We start from the raw sequence: 25,698 nt of genomic DNA, 5'->3' as shown, positions 1-25,698 counted from the left end.
GGAAGTTCTACATATGGCCAATTGCATGAGATTCAAGACAGATTAATGAATACAATGCAGTAGCATAATATATGTGAAATGGTGAGACGTTTGGCATTTTCACAAACAGAAACATACATATAGTTTGATAGAGAAGATTCGCTGAAACATTATGAGTACATGATTAGAATGCTTGCATGGCAGTGCAAGTAGTGGTGATTGTACATACATCAGGACAACAATGGTTAGGGAGAAACAGACAGAAATATTGTATGGCTAATTTCGCTTGACCCGATCTTGTAGGAGCGATATCGAAGAAAATGGGTGGTTCACCATAGAAAACCCCCTCAGTGGGGACTTTACACTTTAGCTTATGAATTTGTTGTTTGTGAGACAGGTACTTTGGTTTATGAGTTTATTTGTGACCAATCTCTGTGCGTGCCCACCCATGCATGTTCCCCTGGTGTATGGACTCAAGCCACTCCAGTCACCCATGTACCACTCTTGCATTACTTAGGAGGCATATATGGAAGAGTCTGCACTTCCTTGGACCTCTGATCTTGCTATCCCTCTTTGGGGGGCCTGCCATGGCCATTCCTGGACAATTTTGCTATTGTCTCCAGACTATCATGGGATTAATTTTACTTCAGTGCAAAGTACCAGCCGAGCATGTTCAGCTGACTTGAAGCATGTGCTAAACTGACCTATTCACAGCTCAGTGCCACATCAACCTGTGCACAGCTTAGTACAGAGGCAGGTTGTGTACCTGCTCTCCACATGTGGGTGGTGGGCTAGCATGGATAGTTCTGCTCCTGTTGCATGACATGAAGGTGGTAGAGGTGATTGCATGCAGTCACCCTTATTACCATCCTAGCGTAATTCCATATCTGGATCCTGTCCTGGGTGTTTGTCTTGTCCCCTTAACAGAAGCAAGGTCAGGCAACCATGTCTCCCTACACTTTGTTGGAGGCCCCAGCTTGCCTTGTCACGGATTCTACTGGATATGACTGTCCCTTGCCAATGTATCCCACTCAGGATGAGCTGGAGAGGCATTTTCACGAAATCTTTGAGCTCATTCTCATTCATAAGCCCAATGGTGTTTTCATTGAGCAATCCTTGGGCTTCATCTTGGAGTCTCCATCATTCATTTGCCTTGGTTCATCTCTTTCCTCCAGTCACTCCTCCACTTTTAACTTGGCAGCAGAATTGCTACATCCTGGAGGAGGCTGAGACCTGCCCTCTACAGCACATGGATTTGTCAGTCTGAGGCTTGATGAACAATGGATTGGAATGACTTTGGGCTGAGGGATTTCTTTCTCCCCACCAAAAGTGGTAGCCATGGAGTCAGTTGCCATAGCTTTGTTCCAGGCTACATCATTGCTAGACTTATAGCTAACACAGTGATGGACTTTGATTTTACAGATGTCAGTTTGTGCCCTCTTGTTGGGGATCCATCTGTTATGGTGCCTGGTTAATTGGCTATTCCTGGCATACTCAGAGATGTGGTTGCCACAGGATTGAGATCAACTCATATTTTGTTATGACCTGGGGATTGTGATATACTCAAAAGTTCAGACTCATAGCCAGACATCAGGCTAAGTACCCGGTAGCAGTGAGGGTCCATCCTGTAAACAGTTGATCCAACAAACTCAGGGCACCACCACTGCCTGTCCTGCCGGAACAACCTCACAGACTACTCCACATGCTTGCTTTATTCTTTCTGATGCTGGTTATCCGTCATCAGTCCTCTGACACTTCTTGCTCTGTTGATCACAGAAGTGAAGGACATCCCATGTTGGATAGATGATTGCCTTATGGAAGTTTCGTTGAACTTCCCTCCATCAAATTCTCAGATGCATCAAAGGTGGTGTGGGGCCTGTTTATCTTGGATATGTCAATTCAAGAAGATTCTCATGTACAGTACATGTAATTGTACTGAAGATGGATGCAGCATTGCCAATGCTTCATGCCTTCTGGGATCAGCTGACAGGAGAAACTTCTGTGCATCACAGGTACTAAGGGCAAGTGTCTGGTTGCACCAAACATCCTTCACCTTTCTCTACCTATAGGATGTCACCCACAAGTCCTTAGATACATTCTCTGATGACCTGTGCTGGCTGCTCAACATGTTGTTCAACTACTTAGATCCATTTGGACTAAATAGCATCTTGTTTACATTTTGTGGTAGTGAATGGTTGGTTGAATGAAGCTTGACTAGTATGCAACTTTTTTCTATCCTCTTCCTCCCAGCAGCCACATGCTGTTGATCTGGCCAGATGTAAGTAAGTTAGATAACACACACACACACACACACACACAGAGAGAGAGAGAGAGAGAGAGAGAGAGAGAGAGAGAGAGAGAGAGAGAGAGAGAGAGAGAGAGAGAGAGAGAGAGAGAGAGAGAGAGAGAGAGAATTTTTAGGCACATAAATATCTATTTTTAGGCAATATTATGATACCTTCCAAGATGTTGTTCCCTTTATATTGGACCTTCCAAGATGTTGTTCCCTTTATATTGGACCATGTCCTTTTTTCCAGGAGTGCAGTTACAGCAAGTCACACTAGATCATGGGGTTTTGTCATCCTGGGCATCATTATTGCTAGGATGGACTTCAAGTTGCAGTTGTCATCTTTTCCTTGTTCACTTACATGACTAGGAAGCTGCCATTTCCAGGTGAGCTCAACACTGGTCGTGATGTAAAGACAATTCCTCCTACCAGAGGGTTAATTTTCATCATCTCTTTATTTGCTCAGCTAATGGACAAAGTTCATTAACTGAACAATCCAGGTTCGAATAAAAATATGATTGAATACAGTATGAGTTTGAAAGGGTATTGATCTTTGGTTTGAATTACTGTATTGTTTTTTAGGGTACTGTTTTTTTGGAAACCAGAAAAATATTTTTAAGTGATTGTAATTTGCGGGTTCTGTTAGGTTTGGTGTCTTGAAGGGTAAACATTTAGACTTGCCAAGGTAGGCATTACGTGTTTGACAGACTTTTGGCTTTTATGGACAAGGTGGGCTCTCAAAGATGTTACACCAGGGTCCTACTGTACTATATAGTTCACAATTGTTTTTTAACTTATTCTTTAGGGTGATGTAGTTACTGTTTTGGTGGTTAATAACTGCATTCTTGCTACCTGCCTTTATATCTGTTTTGGTATTAAAAGTTCCATAATGGTGAAAGTGTAAAAAAATATATTAACTCCTACATTCTTTTCCGATTTAAAAACCCGACAAGGATATTGTGTCTACATGGGGTAAGCGAGTACAGTAATAAGAGGCCTCAACCCAGAATCTGGTCAAAGTCCAGGTCAGCATGCTTTCATGATTTTTTTGCAGCTTTATCTTTGTTAATATATTATGCTGTATGTTTAGATATTAAGTAATATCTCTAATAATAAAATTTTGCTCTATATTCGGCTCTGGTTGATGCCAGAAACTCGGTACACTATAGTTTTCAATTTAAGGGGTCAGGCTATATACTATTATATTACTTTGTGAACTAGCAAATAATACTTAAAAAAAAATAGTCCCATCAATTAACAGGATGAAAAATATTAAATGTACAAGAATTAGTTGCTTCTTATTACTGTTCATTGCAGTCTTGCCAGGGTTGTTTATAGAATGCTAGATGGGAGAATCCTGCTGCCTTGTACAGTTAGTTAAATACTTGTAGGTGGAGCTAAATAATTTTAAAATAATTTATTATGCTGTGAGCAGCAAGTTCTGTGGACCCTTACCTGATACTTGTTTACTGCAAAAAATTAAAAAAATTTAATTAGCACGTAAATCTAAGTAAACATACGAAAATATTAAATTTTAATTATACTGCAATGTTTACTGGGAAAAACATGTTAACCATATCTGGAGTGATTAAAATTTTACATTTTCCTTGCCAGATACTTAGTATGAAATTTATGATGAAACTGCTTCCAAATTGGCTACCTTAAAATCAAAAGTGTTAGAAATCTCAGTGCTGAAATTGGTGTAATAAAACAAGAAATAAATTTCATATTTTATTTCTTCAGAGAAGAAAGATAGAATTTGGCGTACATTATAAACAAGCGCTACTGTACAACAAACAGTTGCTTTGCAACTAGTCTTAGAGTATAAAACCAATATTTTCTGTAGGCAAAGTTAGTAGGTACAGATAGAAAGGAACAGGACGGTCTTTTGGCATCCATTAAACAACTAATATGTACAATGTGGCACTAATAATTCTTAACATGGCAGATTTTTGTGTCTGTCATGTTACACACAGACGACTTCACTGTAAATGTGGGCCTGCTAGTCAAAATAAAAAAAAATTGTCCAGCTGCCTGTTGTGGGCAATTTAGGGTACTATAATATCAACTAATGGGGTTGTGCTGCCCAACCTTCAAAACCATTTGGTTTCTTACATAATTGAAGCAGAGTTAGACAAGACAGCAGACAGTATCAAGACAAGATAAGCACAGCTGTGTACAAAAAATGGGCACAAGCACTCTGTGGCTATAAGATGAAAACGACTGACCCAAACATACCTAGCATTCAAGCATCACGGTAACATAAAAGTATAAAAAAAAAAAAAATTAAGAAAAAAAATAGAAACAGCACTGTTTTGAGTTCCATCCCTTGAAATAAGCCAGATCATGAAGTAAGTAGTAGTAAACTTCCAAATGGTACGAGGCGTATTTATTTATGGATTAGCTAAACCTTAATGAATATGGTATATGTGGTAAACATACATTCAAACAAACTCTTCCTTAAATCCTTACGATAAAAGGCGAGCTGTTTTCTGTTCAAGAGGATATGCATGACAACCTGATAAATTGCCATGGTACTCATTGCACTGTCAACAAACATAACATTTAACAAAAACACTGAAATAAAAAACTAAACATTAAATAACCTAAAATTACACTGAATGTATGCCCGTTTTTTTCAGAATTTATATAAGTGCCCACTATATATATTAATATAAGTTAAGATCCTGCAACAATGGACTGCTGCAAAGATAGTGAATCCTCAAATAAAACTCTGGCTACAATATACAGTTATGTGCTTCACTCATTTCTCACTTAACTATCGCACATAAATAAATAATAAGATGTACATCACAATATAGGATTATTACCAGCAAGCTCATGTCACTGCACAATTCAAACTGTCAAGTGCTGGTTTCAAGTATATGCCACAAAATGTTAGAAGTGCTAATGCTCTTCAACTATGCACCACATTATTTTCTTATCAGATTACAATGTAGCAGTATGAGAACTGTCTTTTTTATAAAAGTTTGTAGCATATTTGTGGTAAATTTTACACATATCACATAATAGGAGTCAATGATGAGCAGCTTCATGAAGTGTTTATGACAATTTTTGTAATGTTCTTTTCTATGAAACAATTCCCACCATATCAAAAGTACATCATTTGTTACTTTTTGCATATTGTTTCGATTAGTGCCTGTTGTTGTTCTTCACCTAGCTTGATTTTGTCATCGATTTCTCTAGCATCCATTATAAGTTTGGCCTTCATCTTGATAAAATGATCGTAATCAGCATACTCGTCTTCATTTAAGTACTGATTTAGCACCTTTGATACCTGAAAAACAAGATAACAAATAATAGTCTACATCCACTATTGACATTTAGCATAACTAGAACACTTATTAAAAATGGTGCAATGGAAGACAAACATGAGAAGAGTTTGGAACCGTCACAACTATGAACATATTATTATGTAAACAAGTCACAAACCTGTATAGCTCGTCTATCAATATTCTCTTTGAGCCGCTTGGCTTCTTCCAACTGTTCACTCAACTTGTCTCTCTTGCCTTCCAGAATGCGCTGCAAAAGACAGGTTTGAATTAAACACCTACATACTGAACACACCACATAGTATGGACATCTGATTTAGACTTAAGAAAAATAAACTCTATAACTACATATATCTAGAAAAAAATAAAAGCTGGTACACAAGTTGTGATTACTTCACTTGGATGATATGAGTGTTATTTTTAGCAGTTCATGACCTCCATGTATGACTTTGAAACACTAAGGGCCTGTGAATGACCTTAGCTCAAAATGAATAAGACTAACAACCAAAATCTTATCAGCATGTTTTTTAAGATAGTAGAAACCCAAATCTAGTGCAGGAAGGGAAAAGCAGAGAAACTTGATTTTCATAACTTGCTACTCCCTCACTCCCAAAGTTGGATACTTTCTACTAAACTTTGTCAATATTTCTTTTTAATAAATTTTCCCGATGAGTAGAAGGTATGTACAGTAATACACTACTCTTACTGTATCTGTCAAGTGCTAACTGCAAGAATAAAGTACTGAATGTTGTTAAAATTATAAATTTCTATTGAAAAAGTCCATTAGGAGCTCAAATTAATAAACCAGCAGAGATTTCACAAGAAGGCAATAGCTTCTCCTCATGCTAAGAACACCACAATGTGCTCAGCTAATAGTAACATGTCATAATGAGTACAAACCGGCTCACTGCTACTAACTAAAATATATTTGCATGAGGTGGGTTCTAACTTTGAACCATAAGTACATGGCTCCGCATGGTCTTCAGGAACATAGCAGCATGTTCAAGGAACATGATGATATTCTTTGAAAAAGATTTGGGCATAAAAATTGCAGGTATGATCCAAAGTAGGATACACCTAAGAGGATGGTTAACTTCCAGGATCCTTTGCCTCTAAGGAAAGATGTCATTTACCTACTCAATTAGTCTAATTTGAAAAGGATTAGACGATGCGACATTTGTCAGCTTCTCATGAAATATTGAAGTACAAGTTATTGGGGGGCAGATTTAATTTTACACCATTGCCATCATAAAACCAAACTGGGATGGGGAAATTAAGCCTTCAGGTCCCAAACTCCCAATTAACCTGGTGTGAACAATCTTTTCCATTAGCATACAGACCAATTGCTTAAAGCAATGGATGTGTAGGTAGTGGATTCAAAGGCATCCTTTTATGATCTCTTTAACTGGAATGATAATGGCAATTTTCAAGCCATCAGGTAGTATATTGATCTCCTATACCTTACTATTTATTTACAAAAGAAAGATCTTAGCATTCTCTGGTCGTGCTCTATCATCTTTGATAATATTTTATCCTTCCCAAGGGGAGTGGGCTCAGTTGTAGACAGTATCTCTAAATTCTCTATGAGAAAGCTTTATATCTCCTTGCCATTAGGGCTAAGATCTAAAGCAATGTTAGATAAATAAAATCTTTGAAAATCAGCAAAATAGTTTTTTGAGCTTGAGATACTTGAAAAATGATGTACTAGTTTTTAGGCAACTTCAGGAGGATCACTAATCACAGGATCATTCACTTAAAATTGGCAAAGGAGAAAGGACTTACTTGCCACTAAGCTTTCTAAGCGTTCCTTTAAACAGCTGTCATCAGGGTCTTAGAATTGATTCCATTAATGAAGAACAATCATGACTCTCCAAAATATGTTTAAATACTTTCACTGTCAGGCAAGGGCACATTTATATATATTTCTATGATATATTATATATATATATATATATATATATATATATATATATATATATATATATATATATATATATATATATATATATATATATATATGACTATTTATCACATCACCGTGATTCATATACAATAAAGCTACAAACGTCAATATCAATGTCACCTCAAGTAATATATTTTCATATATGTTATTTTTAGGTGATAATAAGTCCATTAATGAACACTCAATTCAGTCGGACAGGGAATCAGGAATCGACTACAGTGACACACTTCGGCCAAAGAGGTATATTTCAGGCACAAGAGAGGTATACACACTGTAGTCCTGATTCTAAATTTGGTATATATGGACTTATTATCACCTAAAATTCCTTTAAAATATATTACTTCCGTGGTAAATATTACATATATATATATATATATATATATATATATATATATATATATATATATATATACTGTATATTAACATTATGTATAACACACACAAATATGTATATAAATTATATATATGCAGGTCTGACGTTTCCCTTAGTTTCTGGTTTAGCATCATGAGCACTTTTCAAGTCTGCTTCAGTATAAAAAAAAATCACAGGCTTCAATATGTGATTTTAAAGATTCAAATACCCTGTCCAGGATAACATCTTGATTGAATTTGTTCTAATCTGCCTCCTCAGAACTGGAAAGTGATTACCTCCATTTAAATATTCAACAACTGACCATACAAAAGCAAAGTACATGCTGAAAGAGCACAAGCTCAAGTATATAGCATGCAGGTGATTACCACAGGTACTATTATGGTCACTGACCCATTATTATACAACTACTAGATAACCGTTAATACCTCACCACTCCACAGAGGATTATGAGCATTAAATTGCCAAGTAGTAAGAATAGTGAGGGAGGCTGGATTATTATGAAGTTCTGAGTATCATTTTCACAGGAGACGCACCTGGGAGGAAGGTACAAAGAGCAATATGGTCAACTGTTTGTCTGAAATCACATAAATAGCCACAGCTTGCAAAAAAGTATGCAGGTTAGAATGCTGCACTCTTTTGTAAATAATTATTGCAGCATTGCCATAAATACTCACCCATATGAGAAGAGTGAAACATGAAAATTCAATCCAGGATTAAACAGGATAAATATGCACCATGGTCTCCTATAAGCAAACAATTCCTGGATTATGATCATGAAGCATAACCAAAAGTTCTGCTCTTGCTCTTGTAACCTTGTCATATGTCTAAGTTTAAAACATTCTGAATTTTTGCCAGAAACAGTAGCTCTGGAAGCACAGCATACATACTAGGGATAAAAATTTTGCTTTAATTTCTCTACCTTAGGAGATAAAAGATTCTTTGGTGTTTGCTTGAGCAGCAGGAGTAAGTTAGGGGGTCTCTGATTACAGGAGGTTTGGGTAATTAAAAGATATTAGTCATCATGAGAAATGGCAATTGTTGTAACAATAACCTTTCAACAAGCATAGCTAAGGTACTTGAAATCAAGGGACGCATAGCTAATGTACTTGAAGTCAAGGGTTTTGGTATCTTCAGGTTATGTAGGTCTTACGTTCTTCCTACTGTGAAATGCAATGCCTTCCTAGCTTTATGGTTTCCTCTGTAAAGATCAAAATAATTCTGAGTTGCTGAACTGGACTTCATAGCTTCTTGTACCTCCCAAGATAGGCAAGGAATAACTCATCTGAACTAAATTCCATTAGAATATGACCTTCATCCTCTTTCCCTGTCTCAGTCATTTCTAGCAATGAGTCTGATATGTTAGAGAAGGATTCAGTTACATAAGGAGAGTAAACCTTATTGACTGATCCAGATGCAGCAGAAGAACCAGCTTCTTTGGGTGGGTATTTTTTTTTTTTAACATTCCTGGAGAGGTGGAAGGTCGTGATAAGAGATCTTCCTCCCTTATATCTAGAGTAATTTGTGGAGCTAAATCTAAAGCAACTAAAAAATTTTTAAGTTTTTGATGACAGAGGCTTATGTTGATTCAGGGTTTTCATAGCCTTATCAGCCTTCTTTAAGTACTATTTATGCTTATATAACCTACGTTTGCAATGACCAACAAGATCATGTTGTTTTCATAGCCTTATCAGCCTCCTTTAAGCACCATTTATGCTTATATAACCTATGTTTGCAATGACCAGGACAGTGACCTACAAGATCATGTTGTTTTGAACAAACATTTCTCTTTGCTCTGACACTGTAATTCACCGTGGCCATATTCATAAACATTTGAAGTACTGGCTAGGCCTACTTTTGCATTTCATAACTCTGATGGGCAGATGCCCAGTACTATAGCTAAGTAGCCATGCAAAGTTTCAGAAAAGGTCATTAAGATGATGTTGCTCTCCCCTAATTTCAAACTGAAGACTCCTTTTAGTCGTAAATTTATTTGCTGAAAACTAACCCCCTTTTGTGAGGTTGAAGTATCTTTGAGAGGTAATTGTGGTAACCAATTCAATATTTCAATCTTTAGAAGGTCTGAAGTTAGTCAGCAAAGCTACTGTGCTTGATTGCCTGTCCTGACTTAAATGTTCTTACCACAGCATTTAATGTTGAGGCAGGATGTTGCTAATCTTCATTTAAAGATTCAGAGGCTCTTACAAAATTAGACAGTCCTTTGTATGAAGCAATGTGCCACATTAAAGTTGGAGCATTTCTTGTGGTAACTGCATCCGGTACATGCATTAGTATGGGATAATATCATGTTCCCATTCAGAACTATGGAAATCAAAATTAACCACCTTGCACTCTAAGCTTGTTTTTTTTTTTTTTTTTTCTTAAAGTAATGACAAGCTTGATTTGCAGCAGCAATGTCTGAGCAGGTAAGAAAAGCTTCAATGTACCTATGATCAGATATAACTCAAAGCTTAATATACTTAGCAATAACAATAAGATTTCATCCTATTTAATCAAGCTTCATAGTCTCGGGACTCTGGAATTCATGTGAAATACAATATACACGGAGTACTGTATCTTCATTTATACTACCAGTAAATTTATCACTTTGGTATTCCAGTGATTTGGTTTTGTAGTAGTCACTATGAAAGTCTATATAGTGTTTGGGTTTTGACCAGGGTTAGAAGTGTGTGTGTGTGGGAAGGGGGTGTGTTTGTTGTTTCTTTATTTTTCTCTCTCTTAATAAACGTTTTCTCAATATTTAACGTCCGGGAAAGTTGTTCTCTTGTACATTTTGTATAATAAAGCTCTTACATAATAAAATTAATGAGCAAAAAATGAAGATTATTTCCCAAAACAAAAAGAGCATAAACATACAAGTAATGATCAAGATCAGTTACCAACGTACTTGACATCTTTCCTCTGACACCCAGCATCATTCGAAAATTGCCTACTTATTTAGATATAAGGTTATTCATTAACAAGATACATAAGAGAAAGGTGGTGATCACACGGTATCATACTACAGACTGAAAGCCACTATGCGAGCTTTATACATCAAAATTAAGATGCAATTATCACAGTGCGCAAAAACCACCATTAAAAAACTAGAAAATAGCAATTGAGATTAGAGAACATAAATACAATTATGTTAAAGGGTGCAACAAAAGGAGAAAATAACAAGACTGACTCATCAAGAAAACATGACAGGCGCATAGAAAAAAAAAAATATGAATGAACATATTGGACTGCAATAAAAGTATTTTTGATCTGGCAGGTCTAAGAAGGCGCCAGTTTAACCGCATGCCGGAAAATTAGGCTCAATATATTTAACAACAATGTCCTATATTGTGACATGATGCGTAAATAATCTCAAAATGCATACGAAATATATACACCACGATTTTGCTGGCACATGTTTCTTGCTTTACATGTTATTTCACTACTACACTACTGCAAACATTCCTGTTTAAGAACTGAGATGGAATTAACAACTTACTCGTTCCTCAGGATCTGCTTCCTTTGAGAGCATTAGAGCATTTTCTGCCCGAGCTAATCTTCCCGATAAGCCAAGCAAAAGAGAAGTAATCTTGTCGATTTCCTCTACATGAAGTTTATATTTCTCTGACTCTGCTAGTCGAGCTCTTTCTTCAACCAAAGAGGTAACTTCACTTCCCAACTCTTGATTTAAACGCATCTCTTCTTTTATGGCCTCACGTTCGGCACGCAGAATTTCTAATTTCCTACCAATACTTGCCACAAGTTCTTCCTGTAATAACATAGTTTGTTCGCTTATTTTTGTATTTATTTAACAAAATTCAACTATTTTTTACATTAATTTTAAAAAATGGACCAATAATTTGAACCATAACTTTAAATCCTATTTCAAAAAAATATGAAGTCAGACAAATTATAGTTATCATTTGTGAATCAATGTTCTAACCTTTTTCTTGTGGAGTTGCTGCTGATCCGTGACAGTCGTGACACCATCCTGGAGGCTACTGCCGTTGCCCCTCAATCGGGTAAGAAGTTTAGCTTTACTTTCAGATGTCGTGAAGTACGCCGAATCAGACGGCAAAGGTGCCTTTTCATTGCTTCTGGAGGGAGGAGAAGCAAAATTGAACATGTTATATGGGTTAAATGTGCACCTAAAAACTATGGCTCACTTAGCCTAATTATCCCCTCCCCCCAAACCTCCATTTTTAAAATCAAATGACACTTACGAAATATCTATCATCACATATGATCTTCTGGGGTAGCGAAATGTAGCAGCAGATTTGCCGCACGATGACAAAAGATCCCCATCACTCTTTGCCCGATTCTGTAACCCAATTGATGATCCTAGTATCAAATCGTCACGTAAGTACACCATTGCACACTCGAATTCACCTCTAAAGGTCGCGTCGTGTAAATTTACTAGCACCATTTTTCCAGCTATCCAAAAAATGCACTCATTGTACAGAAATTTTTTATTCATAAATGCTGTGGTGTTCTCCAAGTTCTACTACGACATATTTATAGTTTCATAAAACCACTGTTTAACATTTGTAGCACTCGACAACGTGGCACTGAAAATTTACAAAATTAAGAACGGTTTTGCTTCAAAACTAATACGAGCAATTTGTACGCATACCAGAAATATAAAGAATGCATTCATATAAAAACCTTTCTACAGTTTTCACAATCAAATAAAGGTTTTAAAAGTTATTATAAACAGTAAAATGGTGAACTGGGAGAAAGACGAGGATGTTCAACCAAACTGTTCCACAATACGGGGACAACTGAGTCACTCCTCAATCTGCATTAACTGACCTTGTGGCGAAAACCTTTCACTCCGAGTAAACGGTATCAACGTGAGACTAAATACTAATTCTGCAATGATGTTACAATAAAAAGAATTATAAGAATGGCATTTTCATTTACGTAAAAACACCAAAAAATACCAAAAACAACTACAGTTGGTAACACTGGCCACCCCGAGCACAAGTGTAGCTAGCTTTTAACGGGACAAATGTTTCTCCAGCAACAAGTGTTCTTGTCTTTCCTCCTATTTACCGACTCGTTTTACGGGCATAACAAAAAATAATTTAAACAAACCCTCAACGTAATGCGGGAGTGATTGGTATAAATGTTAAAAATTCTACTCTACGGGGAAATACTCGTGTTCACGAGCCTACAACGTCCTTCCTTACTTAGTTCGCTGATTTTTAACATCAGTTAAATAAACAATCTACAAAATTGAAACTATACAAATCATTGTGAAAAAGTTTTTTAATTTTTAATGCAATGTAGTATATATAGAAAAAATATTTTAAAATCATACAGAATGAACGAGAATGGTACGTCCTGAAGCAATATTGTCGTTACTATAAAGTACACAATATAAAAATAAGACAAGAAGAAATAAAACGTAAGAAATGGAAAACCACAAGCTTCGGGCTATGTACACTTACGTATTGGCGACACCGTTGGTTGCTGTACTGGTGTTGGGAGGCATGGCAGAGTTCTGGTGGATGTGGGAGAGATCAGGGTGTTGGGCGTGGGTACTCGAGATGAAATCTTTCCTAAGCTCTAAGCTAAACACTCCCTGCATATAATGAGCAGCAGTTTTGTATTCTGGGCCAGGCGCTGAAAAGAAAGGAAAAGAAATGAATAAAAATTGCCTGGCTAGGAAGATAATCTCCATAAATGTACGTGATCAATGAACGGCTTGCCTCGGGCAACAAGCAACCACCAGTCATTCTAACCAATTGACCATGATCATTACGAACGGAAGCGAAAAATTGTAATGTGAATCAACGTATACGCTCATCAGCAGTCAAGGCCAACGGTGAGAAAAAGAATTCAACAAAAATATTTCAAGACTGAACTTCAATAAAAATACTTCGATTGAACTTCAGTAAAAATACTTCAAGGTTGAGTTTTAAGCATCTTACCGTAAGGCAACTGATTATCTCAAGCTTTCTTCTAGTTGACTACATTTAAACAAATACATAACAATAACACCTGACTACCAATCTACAATCCCCGTAGGGAGGTAGTGCCGTCAGTGCACCTCATACGGTCCACTGTAGGCATTACTTAAGGCTCTGCAGCGTGCCTTCGGCCCAAGCCGCAACCTCTTTCGTTCCTTTTACTGTTTCTCCTTTCATATTCTCTTTCTTCCATCTTACTTTCCACCCTCTCCTAACAAGTGATTCATAGTGCAACTGCGATGTTTTCTTCTTGTTACAGCTTTTAAACTTTTCCTGTCAATTTCCGTTTCAGCTTTGAATGACCTCATTCGTCCCAATGCTTGGCCTTTGGCCTAAATTCTATGTTCAATTCAAACCAATCTATAATACATGTTCACCCCTTTTCTCGGTTCCATACATTACATAAACACACACACACACACACACACACACACACACACACACACACATACATACATATATATATATATATATATATATATATATATATATATATATATATATATATATATATATATAATATATATATATATATATATATATATATATATAATATATATATATATATAATATATATATATATATATATAATATATATATATAATATATATATATATATATATAATATATATATATAATATATATATATATATATATATATATATATATATATAATATATATATATATATATATATATATATATATATATATATATATATATATATATATATATATAATATATATATATATATATATATATATATATATATATATATATATATATATATAATATATATATATATATATATATATATATATATATATATAATATATATATATATATATATATATATATATATATATATATATATATATACACACACAGTATATTCAATGGTTTATTTTCTTATTAAAGATATATGAAAATAAGGATTCTAGCATTTGTAACTCCAAAGGACGCATGTAATCGGCGTGTTTCATGGTATTACTAAATATGAAGAGGAAATGTCATCGCTGCGTGAATTTTAGACAATTTCCCCGATCTTAATTCATTTGGGGGTGAGTAAAACCTCTGGTTCATTTTCCGCCACACAAGTGCAATAAGGCAGGCAGGCAAGTGTCATGGCAAAGAAACCTCACTAGTGCCTCCCGGTCCCCCAGCCCAAGTCAACTCGCTAGGTTTGTACAGACTCACAACGAATTATTTAGTATTGCTTTTACTCTGAAATACTAACATTTTGATAATGTAAACCCATTTAACTATACCAATAACAAGGTGAAAACAACAGTTCCTAAAGTTTTCTCGATACTACCACTGAAGATATTGTTTAAAAGAAAAGTACGCGTTACAAAGCTTTCACTAGAGAGAGAGGGGGGGGGGGCGCTTAGGGAGGGGTATAAGAAAGGGTTTCTATGACCTAAGTGAAAGTAGCTTGTTATGTATTTAGTGGATAGGTAAGTCTTGTTGAAAACTACATGTGTAGCATTTGTAAATTGGTACGGTAATCTACTTGAAGGTATTTCTGGTTTAATTATTTCAAATCCTATCGTACGTGTATCTAAAAGGGTTGCAATCCTTAATACATTCAATCCGATAGTTTTCTGCTACTTTGTTCAATCTTACGTGAACTACATTGGAAGTGAATTATCATTTGTGTCCTATACACGGGTGCTTGTTAAGATATAACATCATAAGTCAAAGCCGGGACAGTATAATACGGAATTTACAATTTATAACAAGGATAAAACTACATACGGGATGGTTTTGCTAGGACGAAAACTATCTTAAAATAAACAAACCCGACATATCTGTTACTACCGAACAAAGAACGGCCTTTGTCTATTATTAATCCAACAATCATTTTAATCCAAGCTCAATAACTAAAATTGGATTCTGGAAGCTCTGTGCATACGGTCTGCGAGGAAGATTTTTTCCTTGATCCAATAAGAGAGACCTGAGTTCCAGTATATATAATACCAACACATTTGGACAAAGATGACGTCACTAAAGAAGCCATAAAAACAAGCTTGTAACAGCGTTTTCTGCTACTGAATTTCCCTAATTTGATCTGAAATTTGGTTTGCCTGCAAAAACGTAATAAATAACATCTGCAAAAACCTACGACTGTAACCTTGGTATGTATGAATTTAGTCCAAATCACGGATGGTATCAGGGTTCACTACAATGACACAGCAACGCAATTCACAACATTCAATATCCCATTCGGGGGATGGGATCACATTAAAGCTTCGGGAGGAGGGCCATGGATTACATGCGTTGTTATTTGTGTGTGTGTGTGTGTAAGAAACATGGGAAGTTTATCTTACAATAATATAAGTTTTTTCTTTATCAAACTTGAAAAACTTCATAAAGTGAGGGTTATTTTCGCACATTTCAAAGATTCTGCAAATATAATGATATACTAAAATAGATAATGAACCCCTTTTTTTCATCATAAGAAAAACTACTTTTTTCTCTCTACTCCTATTGACTAGCTTTCCCCGCCTCTCAGTGTCGAGAAATCTTCGACAAGATCAAGCAACGGCGGATGGCAAAAAACCAACCCGTTAATATTCTCATCCCAAGGAGATTCTCTAACGTAATAACTATTAATTCAGATTACACTCCACTACTAATGGAGATGTATTCGGCCTTCAAAATCTGAAATAATGATACCTCCGTCTTTCTCCCTCTCCTGCAAGATTTCCTGTTAAGAAATGAACAACTTTCTTGTATAAGACACTAATTCCTTAAAACCTGACTTTCCTTCATTTAGCAGTGATTTTTATATACTTCATTAACAATGGCGACTTTTAACCGAACAAGGTTTATATCTCGGAAAGCATCGCAGATAACATTTTTGACTCGACTGCCGAGATTCGTGTTCCTGCATTTTCTTGAATTCGTTATCTTCGCTTATTAATATACATTCTTAAGCGGCTTTATCACATCAACAAAATTTAGCTCTCATTCAATGACAGACAAAAGGACTCCATTACGTCTATACATACAATTCATTTATCAACATAGGAGCTAATTTGCAAGTTATCTGCTCCCGATGTTTCATGAGTTGAAGAACCTAAGATTTAGAATGGATAAACTTAGCATGCGAACCTAGAAAAGAGATCTTTGACATCTATTAGAATTGTTGAAGTATTTAAACCAAATAATTAAAACTGCGTTAAAGAGATATTTATGAAATCCCATGACAGCTGCAGCTCCCTTCAAATCCTTCAAAATTTTAGTCAAATTATGTTGGTTCCCTAGCTATTCCATTAACCTTAACTTTGTTCGGTGCGTATTTTTCCCTTGATAAGGTCGCGATAAAAATGCGACGCGGATACAATAATCCAAACAGAGGTCACCTTTTATTTACGTCAATTTACACAATGCGTAAGGCTTTCAGGTAAAACAATGAACATTACGTCAAACCGCCGGAAGGATATTACGCCTACCACATAAGGAAGTACACTCTTCGCACGTTTCCCGAGCTTTCATCCGTGTCTAACTTATCCCTGCTCATTCTAACCTGACCAAAGGAAATAAAAGTTTCTGATGGTAAACAGACCAGAACTCTTCTTGAGCTATCAAAGTAACCTAGTAAACATTTCACTAACATGTTACTTAACATCAACAATCCTATTCTCTGCTTAAACTACAAACTTGGACGTTGTTCAATAATTATCTGAAGCTCTGCAGCCATACTTTTTCACTTAACTGACACAAAGCCCATCAATAACGGAACCGTGGATTTGCAATATTCTTCCATATATACATTACATAACCAGTAATTAATACAAATTGCTAAACAGTTCGCTGAAAAAATAAATCTAAAGGTATTTAACCTTAACGCATATCAATCATGGGGACCTTGGTTTCTCCAACCCGGTACAGTATCGTTTGTGCCGTTGTATAAGCTGAAATAAGCTTCGGTAAAAAATTGCGCATATTACGTAACGAAAAGTGAAATACTTAACATTCATGTATAAAACTGGATAAAGAAACAGATTAAAGAATAATCTTAAATATGGAGACGCAAATTTTACACTGCCATAAAGTTTTACGTGAATCCGTTCGGGGAGCCCTATTAAATCAAATTGCAACAATAATTTATCAGTTGTGAACCCCCCCCCTTTCAATTAAGTTCCAATAGCTTCACTTTCACACAACATGCTAATTCCCACTGTTATGAAAAAAAAAGACACGTTTTCCATGAGAGAGAGAGAGAGAAAGAGAATCTTCGAAGGTGAAAGCATGAGTCGAAAAGAGCATGCTTTAATAGGATCTTCAGAACAGGTAATAATCGGAACCTGTACAGCATCCTTTACATGGGCACCTTTCAAGAAACAAACTGTTTCAGGAACAAGTTCGGGGTTCAAGAGGTAAACTCAAGAAAATACTCTGATTACACCTACTGAATGGCAAAAAAGTCTTAAAAAAACTTTTAGCACTTAAAGACTTGATAAAAAAGGAGCACAAGATGGTTTCCAACTTGAAGTACAATCCGAAGCCTACATCCCAAGCGTAACTTTATCCGTATTAAAATTAGCTTGTGAGAGCTAGGCTTTGTGTTTCTTGCACATGGAGTTTTCATTCTTGTGGTTTTACTCTGAGAATGAGTCACCTTTAAAATATTACCACACTTGCACGTTCCCATCATTGGCATTTGTCGTTTGGTTATAATTAGAATGTTTAATAAGATACACAAGACTATAATTTAATTTGGACCATGTAAAAAACTAGACAAGTTTCATCTATGATCTTCGAAGCATGGTTCCCTACCACTACCATTTTCTACAGCTTCTTTAAACATTCGTTGATAAATAACACAAATTTCCACAATATTCTGATCATACCTTACGTATGCATTCACGCACAGACACTATTCACCCAGGTGGCCATATCCACCGATGCTGGCTGAGGGTTGTCACACTAAGAGCAGTGAAACCCCCACTTCGGTAGACAAGCATCAAACATCCAAGCTTTGGGGATGGCGAATACTAGAGAGCGCTTGACTGTCTACACACCACAGCGGCAGGCTATCAAGTGAAACCTGCCCACCCGGACCCACTGGCAATATCCCCCAACTCCCGCCCATCACCTCCCATCCCACCCTTGTGGGTTCGCCAACCTTCTCAGTGCTTAGAGCTATTCAACACAAACCCACGAACCAACAACATTAAACTCCACGGTCACCTAATCACCACATGGTCTTACCTTAAAATTATTAGGATAAAATTGTGGGATCAGAATGAATGTAGAAACATCGATAAACTAACGAGCACCCCTTCACCCAACACTTGTCCATCTCTCCTTCCATATAACTTATTTACAAACCTACAGTAAGTATTTAGTTTTCTCATATACAATAAACTAGCTTGATAAAAGTGAGAGTACGCCTGTCGTGGTGCCAAAACGAATGGCCAAAATACAGCATAACTACAGGCCTTGCTGTAAGATAAACTTGAACATTGGATGTACAGAAGTCTAGTGTATTATGAAAACGGAAAAAAATCCACAATTAAACAGAAAATAAATGAATATGCTTCTTCTGCCTTTTTAACATCACTACCCTTCTCGATACTTCCTTCTCAGCCACTGCTTCTGACCTGGAGCTTGGCTTCCCAGTGATGACAGATAAACAACATTCCAGCACCAACAATTGGAACTGCAAGAAATAGGACTGGTCTCTACCGAAACACCTACTGGTGGACTCGCTTGGAAGGATTCATCACAATAAAATATTTTTAAAGCATACGGCAATGAATAGAAAATTTTACACTTCGATAAACACTTCGGAATTTGTATAAATTCAAGGAAAGATTCCAAGCAGTCTCTCATAAATGACAAGAGAAATATATTCATGGGCCTTTCTGTTTTAAATATATTTGTTATATTAAAAAAAATATAGGTAACGTTGGTCTTACTGCAACTAACTGAAAATCAACAAAACAGCAATACATTAAAAAAAATTTCCAACATTCCTACCACCTTTAAATCTAGTTATAGATCCATTATGGCTCTAAGGAAACAGTGATACCTTACCGCTGCATACCAGAGCGTTCCTGGAATAACTGAATAACTTGCCTCTAAATAGATTTAACACTTCATGAAACTTAACAGGCTTTACAATGAACCAAGATCATTCTAAAAATACTACTTTATCAAGGAAATAGAGGAGAGAGAGACCCACGTATCGTAATCCGGGAAATCTGTTATGTTGGCACAGAAAAACCTTAAATGACTTTTAAAACATCAAATAAATACTATATATGATACCTTTACTCTTAACGGCATTAATCAAACTGTCTATCATGGCAAGAATCAAACTGTCTATCATGGCAAGAATCAAACTGTCTATCATGGCAAGAAGGCGAAAACAAGTTAACCTGGTAAAGCATCCAACCTCTGCATTATCATGGACAAGTCTTTGAAGTTGGAGGCCAGCACTCTTCCCGTCCAAGAAAACCAACGAAGCTTATTTAGGCTTGGTCATTAACGAACCCCACTCCTTAATTATCTGAGGCATATCCAGGAAGTAACGGAATTTAAAACGTCAGGTGAAAAGTACGAGCCAGATAAGTTTAGTATGAATTTGGAAAGAAAAATAAATATATCGCAAAAACCGCCTCACCGATACTTTAGAATGCTGCTATCACTTGATTTAAAACACTTCCGCAAAACAAAAACTATATATATATATATATATATATATATATATATATATATATATATATATATATGTGTGTGTGTGTGTGTGTGTGTGTGTGTGTGTATATATATACTGTATACACACACACACTGGTAGCTTTTCTCCGATATTTATTTATTCGTAACAGCCACAATAACTAATATCTAAAATATTTCTCTCAATTTCGTCACATTCTTTGGATAACTGTCACTACAAAACCTCCCAAGTATGGCTGGATCTCAACAACTCTCTTGATGCAGGAACTGACGCTATCTATCACCTACTATTTTCCCAAGGGTTATGTGAGGGACATGTCCAAGTCATCTCCATCTCTCTCTCATCATTGTCTCGTCTACATATGGAACTTCCGTAATTGTCCTCATGTTATCATTTCTAACTCTGAAAACTAATCTTAAAACTTAATCCCAAATCGACAAAATGTCGCGTCAGTCTTACCAAGTACAGGAATATAGATCGTACTGGACCTAATATATAATCTAGATAGTATGCAACTTCAATTTTATTCACTCTGACCATTGTTTGATCTGCCGTTAGTCTTCAATATATATATATATATATATATATATATATATATATATATAAATATCAATATCAATGCACGAGGGACGCGTGCTTGAGAATGTTATAGTCCACGTCAGAAGGTGAGTGAAAACCGGGACTTTGAACAAAACTTTCGTAGTTTATTACTTGAAAATGTAGAATAAACTACGAAAGTACTTGTTCAAAGTCCCAGTTTTCACTCACCTTCTGACATGGACTTGATAATACACACACACACATATATACACATTGTTATTTTAAATAACCCATTAGCATCTTACAGTAAAACAGTACGGGGAAACCACTCTATTTCTCAAGTTCATTTCCGTGTGAGTTCAAAACATCAACAGAAATAACGTGTATTAATATATAGAAATAACCAATTCTCCATCTCAATACAGGTTTAAGCCAAACTGCACGTGCATCCTTGTTTGATCATGCATCCTGTGCTCTTAACACGTTTATGAATCCGTGATTGGTTAAGAACCCGGATTTGATGTACAGTACATGAACTAGGATTGTTGGAAGAGGTTCACAAAGTATGTTTCATTCGCGAAATTCTGTTCTAAAATAATTAAAAGTTTATGCCAGAAAAATTTACGACTGCCATTAACTAACCTAGAAAAAATAACTAATGTATGAATTTCCTACAAAATTTAATCCCTCAACTTCAAATAAAATAAACATTATCTACAGTTAACTTCCACTCTCCACCGTTTATAATAGTTCACCATTTCCACCAAGGGTAATTTTTGAGAATATTGCCCGAAAGAAGTTCCCATTTTCAGTTTGACTAACCGATCGTACAAAGTTGCCGTTTTCTGTTGCACTTTGAGCCACTACAGAAAATGGTCCATCGTCCATACTTCAAGGTATACCGTGTTATTGTAGTATAGTTACATTATGGGTCTTTAAACATAACGGTGAAATAAATAACATACTACATTACTTTTTATAACAGCATAACTGGCTGTAATGCTTAGTGAAAAAAAATCTACAAAACAAAGGAGACCGTGGTCGGAATGAGAGATCCTAACCTTTCCTTGAATACCATGTCCTAACCTAACCAGGCCTAACCTTCCTTCCTTAGGGCGCCGTGCCCTGACCTGGGCGGGGGGGGGGGGGTTCACTCCCCTGTAACATACCCCAAAATAATCAAAGATTAGTCTTTCAGTTAACGCAACGGAGATATTCCCTATGCAAAACCCCATCTGTTTTTTTTTTTTTTTTACTAATTTCCCAGGTAGCCTATTAGTCGTGAGTAAAATAGCTATAATAACTGCATATCTCTATCATCTAATTACAAATCACAGTAGAAACTAATGTAAAATTATAACATTATTACGCATCTCAAATTATCTAAAGGAAAATCAAATTAGTTATGAATTTGTTTCTTAGTCATGTACTGTAGAACTGCAATTAGATTAGTTCAAACTTGAGGTAAACGCTTTTGTCGAGCAGCATACAAATGCCTCAGTTCATGGTTTGATTTTTTCCGTCACTGGAAAAAATATAATAATAATTTCCTGGTCTACATATTTTTTTTAACAGAAATCTATATGAATCCAATGGCAGAGACTTGAATGATGATGACGGTTTAATTCTTAAGTAATAAGAAATAACAAAAAAAAAAAACCTTTGTCAACCAAGTACCAAGCAAATTATGATGGTTCAAATATTCCACACCCCTACCACCCTAAAACATGTGTCTACATGTGGTAAGGAATACATCATTCTGCAGAATTACAAATTAAAATTACACAAAACAGAAGAGGACATTATGCCAACGAATGAAGATTTAGTGAACTCAGCTTTGACTGCCTACTTACCCAGTAAGGCGAGGAGTTTGGAATCGACGGTGAGCTGCGGCCCGTAGTCCTTGGAGAGCTGGTCACAATCTATCTCCTCTTGGTATCTCGTTCTGCCATAACTCAAGACGATGATACTGTGATCCACGGGTAAAGTCGCCGGGGACATGGAGGGCGAGGTGATTGGGTAAGAAAGTGTGGTGGTTGCCGTAGTGGTGGTGTCTAGGCTCGACGTGACCGCTAGAGATGTAGGTGACGAATTATTACTAACACTACTATTATTACAATTACTTACACTAGGGAATGCACACATTTTGGAGGAAGTTGGGGACAACACTGGCGACGTGGATGACGACACTGGAGATTTGGAAGAGAAAGGGGACTTAGGCGAGAGGGGAGAAACAGGGGTGAGGGACTTGCTGGCGAGGGGAGATTTGGGTGAAGGCGGTGATTTTGTCGTTAAGGATTTATTAGAGATGGTGAGCGGAGGGGGAGGGGCAGGGGACACTTCCTCTGTGACTGTTGCGGGATGAGCTGTGATGGGCCCGTCGTGGGGCACAGGCGATGTTGGTGAAGCAGGCGCAGTAGGCACCGTGGAGGCAGCAGGAGCTGACGATGGACTAGACTGGTGTGGAGGGGAAGAGGAGGAGGGGGAAGCGGTCTCACTAGCGTTATGGGCGTGGATTTGCGGGCCCGCTGGCGCGACAGAAGGCGCCTCTGTGACACTCGTGGAGCGACAGAGCGAATCTGCCATACTGGTTGACCGACTCAAGGAGTCATTAATGGCCGAAATGCGAGAAAGAGACTCATTGATACTGGCAGTGCTGGTAAAATGGATGGCCTCTTGTGACATACTGTTTGACCGCGCCACAGACAAATCATCTGGAGGATGTAGGGGATCTGCTAAACTGGTGGCTCTGGTGATGGGTCGAGGGGAATGTGAGGTGATAGTGGATGTGGAAGAGGAAGGTCGATGAAGGGAATCGACAGATGCCCTCAACGAAGAAGCTGGACTAAGTTTCGTGGGAGACGCCGAACCACTGTGACCAGAGGAAAGCGACGAACCACCACCACCACTTGCTAAAGACGTAGTAGAACCATCACTGGCTGCCGAACGTAAAGCAGATGATAAAGCCGGTGAAGACTGTGATGTATGGAGGGGCCGCCCACCACCATCTTTCTCCAACGGGAGGGAACCAGCATCCTGGATATGAGCGTGCGCCCTGCGGGCTTTAAACGCCCGTAGCTCTTCCGCTGTGAAGTTGACTGTCGTTGAGGTTGTATGGCCATGACAAGTCCAACCTTGAAAGGAAACCAAAAACAATATTATAAAATAGCACTGAAACTACAAAAAGGAAAAACTGGTAATTAATACCATTATTAAAACATGCCAAGGAAAACTTAATTCACTTTAAATACGTCAGGTTAGAAATAAAGGTGTAATTTATTAATATAAACTAGGATCACCATACCAGTTGCTATGTCATCGTAAAAAAAATACATAAAAATATAGTTTCTCACATTGAGAATTACGACTATTATTTATATACAGACACGCTGGGTGGCAACTTTACTAAAATCAAACCTAAAACTTTAATTTTATTTAAATTCCACTCTCCCCTGGAACTGGTAAACCAAAGCATGCATCATACTTATTCCGCTGAGATCTCTACCTGGTAATAAGGGTTTACCAACAAAATTACAGTTAAAGGGGCAACTGTATGTTCTCAATTGAAGCAACATTAAAAACTGTTCTTGCCGACTGACCAAGTATTATTTAAAAACAGGCCAGTCATTAAAAACTCGTCCTCATCATGACATAATTAAGAGTTCAAATTAAATAATACTTGATGCATAACGATACAGCAAAGTCTCACTTCTAAATTTGGAAAAGTGAGTGTGTGTGTGTGTGTCAAGTAAGTTATGAATAATAAGATATAACTATCTGAAATAATAGTTCAACTATATCACCCTTGTTTCTGATTAAAACTGAAAAAAAAACGTTCAGAAATAAAAAATCAAGTTCATCCGTAGGTATGAACACGGAATGATTTAGGTCTTGATGTTCTAAAGACGAAATTATATGGATTATATCATTTAATCATTAAGCTAAAAAATAAAGAAATACCGAAACTTGCAAACGTTAAAAGAAAAAACACCTCACTGCTACTTCAGAATAACCCGAAAACGCGCATATTTTCTCTTAAGGCATCAGACTCGAGACCATAGTCCTTCGCGGTGAAAGAAAAAAAAAGCACCACTGAGTGACAATGAGTTTTCACCACAGTGATGACCAACCCTTCCTCATTTTTCAATTCTTCAAACAAAAATATTTGTGACCAATTACCATACTTATAAGTGCACACCAAATTAGCACACTACTACTCTACATTATAACACAAAAATGACACAAAAAATTGATGACGGGATAGAAATAATTTATTACAAAGTGTAAGCAAGACTCTCTTGTCTTAAATTAGTCTACAATTTCAAGTTTCCTTTAAGTTTCTTGCTACAGATAAAGTCAAAGTTCGTTGAATTAATGATATTCTGCGACCACAACCAATTGCAAATTACCATTATTGTATCTCATAACTTAGTGATTTAGAAAGATTTATCCATTCGTGTGTGATATACTCGCGTTATCCCCTGCATTAGCTCAAGGAGAGATGGGAACCACGCTTTATGGCTTGTTTAACAACAGCTCCAAACAAAGCAAACGGGAGGTGGATAGCCAGCCTTGGCGGATGTAAGGAGAAACCACTTTTT

General features: G+C 36.7%; 1 protein-coding gene across 5 annotated transcripts in view; it reads right to left on the bottom strand.

The window, feature by feature from the left end:
• Window positions 1-3,984: 3,984 nt before the first annotated feature.
• LOC136842560 (protein Shroom-like) overlaps window positions 3,985-25,698 on the bottom strand; it is a 981,749-nt gene continuing 960,035 nt past the window's right edge. For all 5 annotated transcript variants that reach the window (XM_067110017.1, XM_067110016.1, XM_067110019.1 and 2 more), the window contains 6 exons: window positions 22,951-24,231; window positions 13,346-13,520; window positions 11,836-11,989; window positions 11,392-11,661; window positions 5,720-5,809; window positions 3,985-5,564 (listed from right to left, as the gene is read on the bottom strand). In XM_067110017.1, the coding sequence (XP_066966118.1) occupies window positions 5,397-5,564; window positions 5,720-5,809; window positions 11,392-11,661; window positions 11,836-11,989; window positions 13,346-13,520; window positions 22,951-24,231 (2,138 nt within the window). In that variant the 3' untranslated portion in view covers window positions 3,985-5,396. The remainder of the gene's footprint in view (window positions 5,565-5,719; window positions 5,810-11,391; window positions 11,662-11,835; window positions 11,990-13,345; window positions 13,521-22,950; window positions 24,232-25,698) is intronic.

This window comes from Macrobrachium rosenbergii, chromosome 10, assembly GCF_040412425.1.
Source record: "Macrobrachium rosenbergii isolate ZJJX-2024 chromosome 10, ASM4041242v1, whole genome shotgun sequence".
NCBI lineage: Eukaryota > Metazoa > Arthropoda > Malacostraca > Decapoda > Palaemonidae > Macrobrachium > Macrobrachium rosenbergii.
The sequence above is the reverse complement of the archived record's forward strand: the minus strand, read 5'-3'. Positions and strand labels throughout refer to the sequence as shown.